Here is a 9,627-nt window from a genome sequence, read left to right on the forward strand (position 1 = left end):
AGCTTTCACAGGCTCTCCAAAACAGGTACCTCTTTCTCTTCCTCTCTTCCTTGAGCTCCTTGAGACTCTCTCTCTTCGTGTCTTCGTTGAGCTCCTTAAGAAGTTGTTATATAAAAAATGATCAAACTCTACATTGCAATTATTTCATGTACGAGAAAATGGAGAAAAACACGCATTACACACCACTTCAAGGCCCCTACTATCCACCATCCAAAGAACCTTCAAGGGCTCCACCCTCGGATCTTGTAGGATGCATATTTGTAGGTTTGCAAGAAATGGTGATACACATAGAACTTTTTCCAAGGCACTGGCTAGAAACATCAACTTCAAACATTGCAGCATACGATTAGAACTCAGCAGCATGCTCTAGTCTAAGAGAGAGTAAATGTAGCTGATACGATTCCTGTGTTCCAAATTCCAAATTTACTGAACTTGGAACTACGGGATGTATATTACTATAAATTGCATTACAGGTATCATCGCAATTTGTGGGCAATTAGGATGTCTGTGAACTGCATGACAGGATTCATTGTAATTTGCAGAGATCTAGGATTTGTAATAAAATTACAACTACTAACAGTTAATCCGAAATCAGTCATTTGATCGTTCCGAGTATTCCCTGGGTATAAATACTATAATACACTCAGGAGGGGTTTTGATTAGATACCTCTGCATTTCAACTCATCAAGACACAAGAAACTGATCATGTTGGTCCAGTTGATATTGGGTTGGTTTTCACTTGTTTGCTTCATTAGGTGCACCTGTATGACCAACAAAGTCCAGTGCAAAATGTAGGGGAGAAGCGCCCCTGCTGATGGTGGCCAGATCTCTTACTGAGCCGTCAGTCTCATCATTAGCATTCCTAATATTAGGCAAACCCAAGTCCCATCTCACTGGTTTAGACCCCTCACTTATAGCTCCTGCTGGAGCATCCTTCATGATCAATTCTGTGTCCAGATCATGAGATGTTAAAAAGCCAATCACAGGTGCAGACTTTGAAGTGCCATATCCCCATGAGAGCCCATCTAGATGGCTTGCCGAGAGCATGGTAATTTCCGGCGATGATGAGGCACTCGATATCACGGTCTTCATTCTTCCCAAGGATGGATACTTGCTCAGTTCTGCCTGTGAACTTTGTCCATGGGATTGATTACTAGTTTCTGCATCGGACTGCTGAGATGTCTCTGGCAACAAAGATAAAGACTCCGACATGGCTTTGGCACCATCAGTTGACCCTTGCTCAATGAAGTTTGAACCTGGTATCATATCTTGCAGTATGTCACTGCATGACCTTTTAATGCATTCATCCAAGCTATCTTCCGATTGGACAATAGGCTCCGAGTTCCGGTGACTCATGGGATTTATGACCTGAAGAGGTGCACTCCAATCTTGAAGTTGCTGCATTGAATTCTTTTCACTGAGTGTTCTTTGTAGAATGTCATGCCTTGGAACTTGGGCGGCACTTGGTTGTTGCATAATGCATGCCACATTGTTGGGGGGAAACCTAACCATTTGCCCGGATGGCAGCATTGGCAACATGCCATCCAAGGCTGATAGCTGGTTTGTGTTTGGGACCGAAGCCATACTTTGTGAGGTTCCAGGACTTGGAACTCCCAAGTTCCAGCTTGGACTGGCTCTGGGAGAAGTGACTGCAGATACATAGGTGCCTGGCCGCCCCTGGCTGTATGTGGCATATGGTCCAGGAGCTGCCACACCCATCCTGGCATTGTGCCTGAGACAACTGTCACTGGATGATCTTTGTAAGTGGTGCTGATGGATCCGTGATAAATTTGGCGCACTGGCGTTATGTACTCCCGGCATCCTTAGGAAAGGAATCATGAAAATCAGGACATGTGGCACAAGTATGCAGAACACATAAAAACTCAGAATTATAGCTGGAAGTTAGCATTATGAATCATATGAATTTGCACATGACTTGCAAGCATTTGGAGCATCACACTCATGCATGACTAATGAGAACGTGGATTTTACATCAAATGGAAGTGTGCTTTGCTGGCTTATAAATTGAGAACACAAACTGCTTAAATAGGTCCGATGTAATTCGACTCTTACAGGTTAAAGCTGGCCGAGGATAGGTCCTGTTGCAGCAGCAGTTGACGTGCATGCATGAGTTGCTCCCTCTCTCTCTCTTCAACATGAGGGTGAAGTTGGGAATAAGTGATAAAATTCTACTAGTTAGAATGCACTAGTTTTTTGAAAGACAAACATGAGCAGGCTAAAAACATATGAATTCTTCAATAAAAGTTCTTCAAATAATCTGGGAATGTTTTATTAATCAGATGATGTCTTGAGGGGTCAAGATTGATGAAAGGACCTCTCCTCTTGAATGTAACTTTGTGAGAAAAGGCGAGCTCCATAAAAGCTCTGAATGTCAGGTTATGTAGAATTCCATTTATCAATAAAAACTTGAAGCTAGACTAGTACAATCAAAGCAATGTCACTTAAAATATTGATCATTCTTAGAGGGAAAAGAAATACCTGCCTTGCCTATGCCTGTTCATGTGGCCTCCAAGTGCCTGTGATTTGGAAAATTTCATTGGGCAAAACCTGCATTCATAAGGTTTCTCATGTGTAGCACGTTCTTCTTCCTCTGTGTTATGTGGGCTTGATCGGCGCTTGCGTGTTTCTGTACTATAGCAAACAACAACAAAAAATTGTGTGCTGTATCACAAAATAGATGATCAACCACGATCATATGGTTTCCTGAATATACACCCAGATATTTAATAAATTAGCCTGCGTATGTCATGTGGAGGGTCTTTTTTGGATTAGCATGCAGTAAGTTGGCCCTAGCTCCTGCATGAAGAACTACTAAGCACAATTCATTGATAGTCGTTCGTTCGATGTGCTGCATGGCTTGCATGAAGCACTACTAAGCACAATTTGTCAATCAAACCCAACCTCGTTAGGTTGCATGTGACACGAGGAGATTTGACAAGCAAAAGGGTGACATCTTAAAGAAGTACATCAGTGAAAATTGTGAGAAAAGGTGAAATAAGCAGGCGTTATATGTTCCTCCTAAGAACAAAACATGATGATTTGTAAAAATGTAAGCTATCAATTGCTAGAAAGCTTGGTACTATGCACTGGGGAATGTTCCTTTAGGAGGTATGCTCATCTGCAAGGAATTGATATTTTATCATGTGCCAAATACTCGTGATCTGTGATCTAAGCTCTTGGGACAATTGCATGATCATCTGCATGATTAACGATGTGTGTTCAGCTACACGTAACAAGGATCGATTATACATGATCAGTGATAATTGTATTAGTTATCATATCGGAAAGATTCAGGACGATAATCAAGTAGAGAAATTGATGGTCGATCGGATGTATCATGATGAGAACGGTTGTGTTCAGTACACAACAATGATTGATTGTATTCTGTCACTTACAATTGCATCAGTAATCATGAATTACCTGATCTGTCAGTGGTGGAACTGCAGCTGTGAGAGAGGGCTGTGTACTCCTGCAGCTGGCCGCCATGGCCACCTCCACCTGCCATCCCCGGACCCTCGATTATCTGGACTCTCTGCAGTAATACTAATTACAACAAAGAGACAGATGGCCGTGGCCTGCCGCTCTCTTATAGATTAGGAACCCTTCACATTAGCAAATGTTATAAGGAAAAAAGATAGCATGCAGTCTATTGATTTCAGTGGGGATTAGAAGAATAAGGGTATATAGCACATGAAAGACAGTGTGGAAGAAGAGGTTTTAGTAATTGCTAGTAGGGTTTTACATGTTTTCTAGCTAATTAGCTATCAAGCCAAAGAAGCTTTGTAGGACCTCCATTGAGGCAGCATGATGCATATAGATATCATCAAGATAAGGTTTCTTAAAAATGACATCTGTGTTGGTATTGCCCAGCTCTATGTGTATTCCAAGTGTGTTGCACTTGCAAAAGGAAAAGAAGTGTTTGACAAGTTCCCAGTACCAATCACTAGAGGTAGGCAAAGCATGGTCATGGTGCTGAAGCTTTGAGATGTGTTGGCAACATTTCAGAGGTGAGTGTCTACAAATTTGGTCACCCATACTTGCATTATGAAAGCTTGTATCAAAGAAGGGAAAAAAGATACATACCAAGGTACACAAGGTGGGGCTTATTTAATCACTTTTGGTTGCATCTTCAAGGCATGTGGATGCATAGAAGTGGCATAGAAGGGCATAGAAGGGAAAAAAGATACATACCAAGGTACACAAGGTGGGGCTTATTTAATCACTTTTGGTTGCATCTTCAAGGCATGTGGATGCATAGAAGTGGCATAAAAGGGCTAAGAAATACACATGATATAGTAGTTGTGGCATTGTATTGGTAGATATGTGTGTTGATCTTAGCTTGCTTGCAAAAACACAAGAAGTGTTTGATAAGTTGCCAACTCGAAATTTAGTTAGCTTACTAACTAGGCTAATGAAAGCTAAAGTTGGATGCTTTGATCATATATTACATGACTCTTTACATCTCATATTTCTCTTTGTTTAGAAGATTTGGACCATAAAAGAGGTTGTGAAATAAACTAGTTTTTCAAGTTGAAAAGTGCTAGAATTGTAGGGATGGGCCACTAGTATTAGTTGTTTTACCTTGAAGATGCAGTAGCACATATGCATGAATTGAGGCTTGCTATTTTAGGTATGAACGATAGTATTGAGGATTAGCTATAGAGGATATGCATGATCTCACACAAAGCAAAAAGTCATAGAAATTTGCAAGCGTAAAGTGGAGCTCACCATTGTAGAGCCAGCTTCACTAATTTATAAGTATGATGTCCTATGAACCATGGCAATGTTTATGCCCCTTATTAATGATATCCTATTGAATTGTGCTCCTAATGTTGTCTTGTGTTTTTGTAGAGAAACCATGGCAATGTTTATGCCCCCTATGAACCTTAGAAAGGCTGATGTTGAAGGATTACATGTCCATGCAAAAAGGGGATGATAGGAGAAAGAACTCTTACTGTTGGCCATGCACTAAATATTGGAGGGATTTTGGCACACTAATTAATGATGCTAGGTTACCATCACTGATCTAGACAAGGTGGCTGAAGAAGATCGTTTGTTATGGAGGTGGGGGCATAAACATGAGTCAACATTTGGTCACTTAGTTCTCACCAACTATTAAACTCCATTGTTGGCCCTTTTTCCTCTATACATGCTTCTTCAACAATACATCTACAATATTTTGACTTGACCAATGTCACAGAGCATATCAAGCTCTAATACCATGAAGAAACTGTAAGCAAGAAGGGAATCGAGATCGATATCACACACTACTGATACCATTCTAGTAGTGTCTATATAGATCCTTTGATTTCTAGGTAGATTGGTATTTGCTACCAAAAAATCAACATTTGTTAGAACCTTTGATTTGTGCTAAAATGTTAAAAATTGTTAGTACCTTTGATTTCTACATAGGCCTTCTAGTTGTGAGCCTAGTACCGTAGTGTAAGAAAAAACCTTGTAAAAATACCTTACATGAAGCCTTGTATATACTGCATGAGCTAGATCTAGGAAAGAACCATAAATAAGCAAGAGAGTGCTATTGTAAATTTTTTTTGGCCATTATCATCATTCAAACTTTGTGGAGTTAGTTTCTTTTTTTTTTGGTTTTCTTGTTCATTTTCCTAGTTTAGCATACTTAGGCTATGGCTTCCTACAATTTCCAGTAGTTAGTCTACTTCATGTTCAATTTTCTAGTTAGATTTAGGCTAATTAGTTAGGTTCCTTCATTATATTGGTATCATAGCCTTAGTTTAGTTCAAACCAATAGGTTGTTTTCAAGCTTTGGATATGATGTTTGTAGGTAGAACATGTAATTGTGGTTACAAATCTTGGTTATATGTCAAGTCTAAGACTTCTACAAGTATCTATGGCTCTAGTTGTAGACATTATGGAGATTCTTAGCAAAAGAATAGTGATTTTCTTTCTATTTTCACAGGTGTTCATCAAAATTTGGCTTATTTTGAAGGACATTTAACAAAAGGAGAGCTATAGGAGACTAGAGGGAACTAAAATGACCTCTACTTTTTGAAAATAGGGTCTTATATTCTTCTTCCTTATCTCTCTCAAGCTATCCCTTGAGCTACTATGGTGGATCTACTCCAATATCTCCTCTCTTATGCATTAAGAGCTTGGATGCTTATCAAAGTCTTGTTCTTCTAAAAAAATGGAGCGTGCTTTCTACCATATTTAAGGAGTTTGAAGACAAGGAAATGTGGCTATTGATCAATGCAGTATACACTATTAAAAGGTAGCAAAATAGGTTGGGGACAACTCTATAATCCCTAATTTTTTGCCTTCTGAGGCTCCATATTCTCCATTGTTAGCCATATAGGATAAGCAAAAATGTAAAGATCATCCTCTTCTTGACTTTCCTCTCTCAAAACCCTATTGTAAATTCTTTGACTTTTTTTTAAGCTTTAAATCTTAATAAGGTAGTTGAAGCTTTTGAAGTCAAATGGGACAGATCTTAGGACTTTTGTCTCATTTACAAGTAGTTGAAGCTTCTAAAATTCATCCTCTACTCCCTACTATTGCCTTTTTAATACTACTTTCCTTTGGCATTCATAGCAACCAATAGGGTATTCTACACAACAAGCACAAATAAAGAAAGAACAAGCCATGGCCATAGATCAAGTACCACTCTACAGGATTTGAGATATCATTCCCAAGGTCTTCCATTTATTTTCCATAGTTGTTTTTTTCAAGAAAACAAGGAAGCCTTACCCAAAGTTGAATTAGAGAGAAAAGAAGAGACATTGGTGTTCACAAAAGTTGTTGAGGACCTCACAAAGCTGCCATTTCTAGCTACTCTAAAGGCAAAGGTAAACCAAGGGACTGATGAAACTAAGATGGAACAAAACAAAAACTTTAGTCACGGGTTGGTAGAAGGGAACATTACATCTACTCAATGGTAGAAGGGAACAAAAACTTTAGTCAAGGGTTGGTAGAAGGGAAATAAACCCTACCTACCCGTTAATTCCTGCCAATGGATACTTCCCTCTCTTTTACATAATCTCCCGTCTTTCCTTCAACATCGCTTTATCCTCTCCTTTCGTACTATTATATTTCTGCACTTTGCTCATCACCATATGACCTGGACGACTTGCACAAGAATGGAGGAGGGAATGCGAGAGAGTTGCCAAAGAGGAATATGCTAGGGAGGGAGTTGGTCATGCCGGGGCTAATAGAGGCGTAGTGCTGATCAAGGAAGCGAGCTGGCATGGCTGGCAGAGGGGCCATAGCCGCAAGGGGTATAATAAGTCGCATTTCTGTGTGCCATCAATATCTAGTAGGAAGCTGTGAGCTGTGGCCGTAGGGTTGATCAAGGACATCAAGTCGGCCAACGACCATGGGAATCATAGCTTCAGGAAGGGCACAATGGAGATCGATGCCAGCTAGCTGCCCCATCACTCATGCCGAGAATTGATCCAGTGCTTGGAATATTCGAAGGCCCTCATTACTCACAGTACGGTACATCTGACATACTCTAGTAATTAATAATTAATATGCCCATCAAATATTATATATGCATATGTTGGCAGCTATAATATAACAATATTGATTTTCTTTTATCAACAGTAACAAGTAGAGCAATATGTCATGGCATCAAGCAGGCTCCTAATCGATCTGATCCAATATTTGCATTGCATCAGATCGTGATCAGTCAAATTGGCGCAATGCATGAGATGATCAATCGATGCATAACTAGCTTGTGTAAGTTGTCTTGTCCCTGCTCATCTCGTAGATTAAAATATAATTTCTTTGAAGACAACCCCAATATATAATTACACGGATGATATTGACACATACTGTACGAGGAACATCCAACTCAGCCCTTGCCCACAAGTGAAGCATTATATCAGACTCTCAGTCTAAAGGCCAACTAGATTAATTCGGTCTTATCTTCTCTATGGTACTGCTCAGCGACTGTTCAATGCAAAAGGAGCTAGGAGACAAATTAGAGAAGAGAAGAGCTCGATCATTTAAGGGGACTACTGTTGTTCAAGTCTACGTCCTTGGGCTTCAAAGCTTCTAGTGTAGTTGGCCTTATAAGCAAAGGTACCATTCAAGTACAAGCTTTTACACTAGATTTTGTATGATTTTGTAATCTCCCATTGGCTTTTACACTAGCTTTTGCTAAGCTTAGCTTTACTATAGTAAGCTAGAAAGTTGAAATTGTAGAAATAGAGATCTAAGATTGTGGAACCATACTTGAGAGAGGATAACTGTTGTGATGGGATTTTTTGCCTTAGGGACACGATCCTCCTCTCGAAGTATGGTTTCATAATCTCTCATTGGCTTTTTTCCTAGGTTCTACCAAGCTTGGTTTGTGATATGGCTTCTCTTAGGAGAAAGAGAAGAAATCATGAAATTATAGTTCTTTAGTTTTGAGAGAGAAGTATATTAAGAAAAGGGAAAAAAGTTTAAAAAATTGGCTTTCTATCATGAAGCCCAATTCCTTCATAATTAGACTAATTCTCACTTCAAGAGATCAAAAAAATCTGCATAACAAGCCTAGTCTCACATGACCTAAGAAGGTTTTGTATGCCAGCTCATTTGCTTTGTGTGCATAGCCATTCGGATCGCCATAGATGTCAAGTTAAGTGCCTTTTGGACTCATAAATATTTATAGAGTTTTTTTGTTATTTCATGTAATCTCTTTTGTGACCCCCATTCACATGTTCTCCAAGGATGGCCTTGTTTGTGACCTTCCTACTACTCAAAGTGGTGATATAATTTCATGGTAAAGCACAATATTAGTGAGTTTTGGAATCTCCCAATTCCCATTTTTTGAATACTAAAAAGGTGGCACCTGGATAACATGCACATAAGTTTCTCAAAACCATATGATGTGACCTATCATTGGAAAGCGCTTGAAAAATGGAATTTATTGAGCTATAGAGCGCTCAATTTGGAGTTATAGTGTACAAGTTATGAAAAATCCAAAGATTTGACAATGTGTCCCAAACTTATGGAAAATTCCCATATTCCCCAATATGGTGTTGTAAGAATCATTAACTATATCGATACAAATTAGTGAGACATGTTGATACAACCTCAATGTCTTCTATGTTTATACACTTTGATAGAGAGTGTTGAACCATGACCATCTTGCTATGCTAAAGAGACTTTATGCCATAGGTCTACAAACAAGTCATACTCGAATACTAGTGCTATATCTCTAGGTTTCCCCTACTTTGACTTCTTCTAGGGACAATATGTGAAGATTATGTATTCTGATCATGCAAATATACCATGGTCCACCAATGACTTTGTAGCTATTTTCTTGAGATTCTACTTTGGTTTTATAGCCCTTTGTCTTCTATGCATAGCAACTTATTGAGTCTTGACATTTTCCTTGCATCTTGGGGCCTCTTTAGTTTTTCTTCTCTTTGGTTACCCTCTCTTAGCATTCTCAACAATCATTTTAGTGCTATCAAAATCTTCCATGTTTTGCAAAGGCTTTATAACTTCTTTCTCCGTTAGCACCTTGCCTTCTTTTTCACTACCCGTGCTTGTGCATGCTTTGGAAAAATGCTTTTAGGATTTGAAAATATAGCATGAATCATTGAAAGAAGAAATCTTGACTTTTGTGATAATTTTGAG

General features: G+C 39.1%; 1 protein-coding gene across 1 annotated transcript; it reads right to left on the bottom strand.

Annotated features, from left to right (window-relative positions):
- Window positions 1–456: 456 nt before the first annotated feature.
- Window positions 457–3,548, bottom strand: LOC148039477 (uncharacterized). Its single transcript, XM_087665067.1, has 4 exons — window positions 3,442–3,548; window positions 2,500–2,647; window positions 2,074–2,149; window positions 457–1,822 (listed from the first exon to the last, which is right to left on the bottom strand). The coding sequence occupies exons 3-4, from the start codon at window positions 2,127–2,129 to the stop codon at window positions 736–738; spliced, it is 1,143 nt and encodes a 380-aa protein (XP_087521193.1). The 5' UTR covers window positions 2,130–2,149; window positions 2,500–2,647; window positions 3,442–3,548; the 3' UTR covers window positions 457–735.
- Window positions 3,549–9,627: the final 6,079 nt, after the last annotated feature.

Source organism: Lygodium microphyllum, chromosome 2 (assembly GCF_053477565.2).
Source record: "Lygodium microphyllum isolate KBCC chromosome 2, Lygodium_microphyllum_v1.1.10, whole genome shotgun sequence".
NCBI classification, from domain to species: Eukaryota; Viridiplantae; Streptophyta; class Polypodiopsida; order Schizaeales; family Lygodiaceae; genus Lygodium; species Lygodium microphyllum.

Coding starts and splice junctions, on each gene's coding strand:
- LOC148039477 (XM_087665067.1), bottom strand. CDS start 2,129: ATGCATGCACGTCAACTGCTGCTGCAACAGGACCTATCCTCGGCCAGC. Junction 1,823..2,073: donor TCCTCGGCCAGCTTTAACCT/GTAAGAGTCGAA, acceptor TCCTTTCCTAAG/GATGCCGGGAGTACATAACG.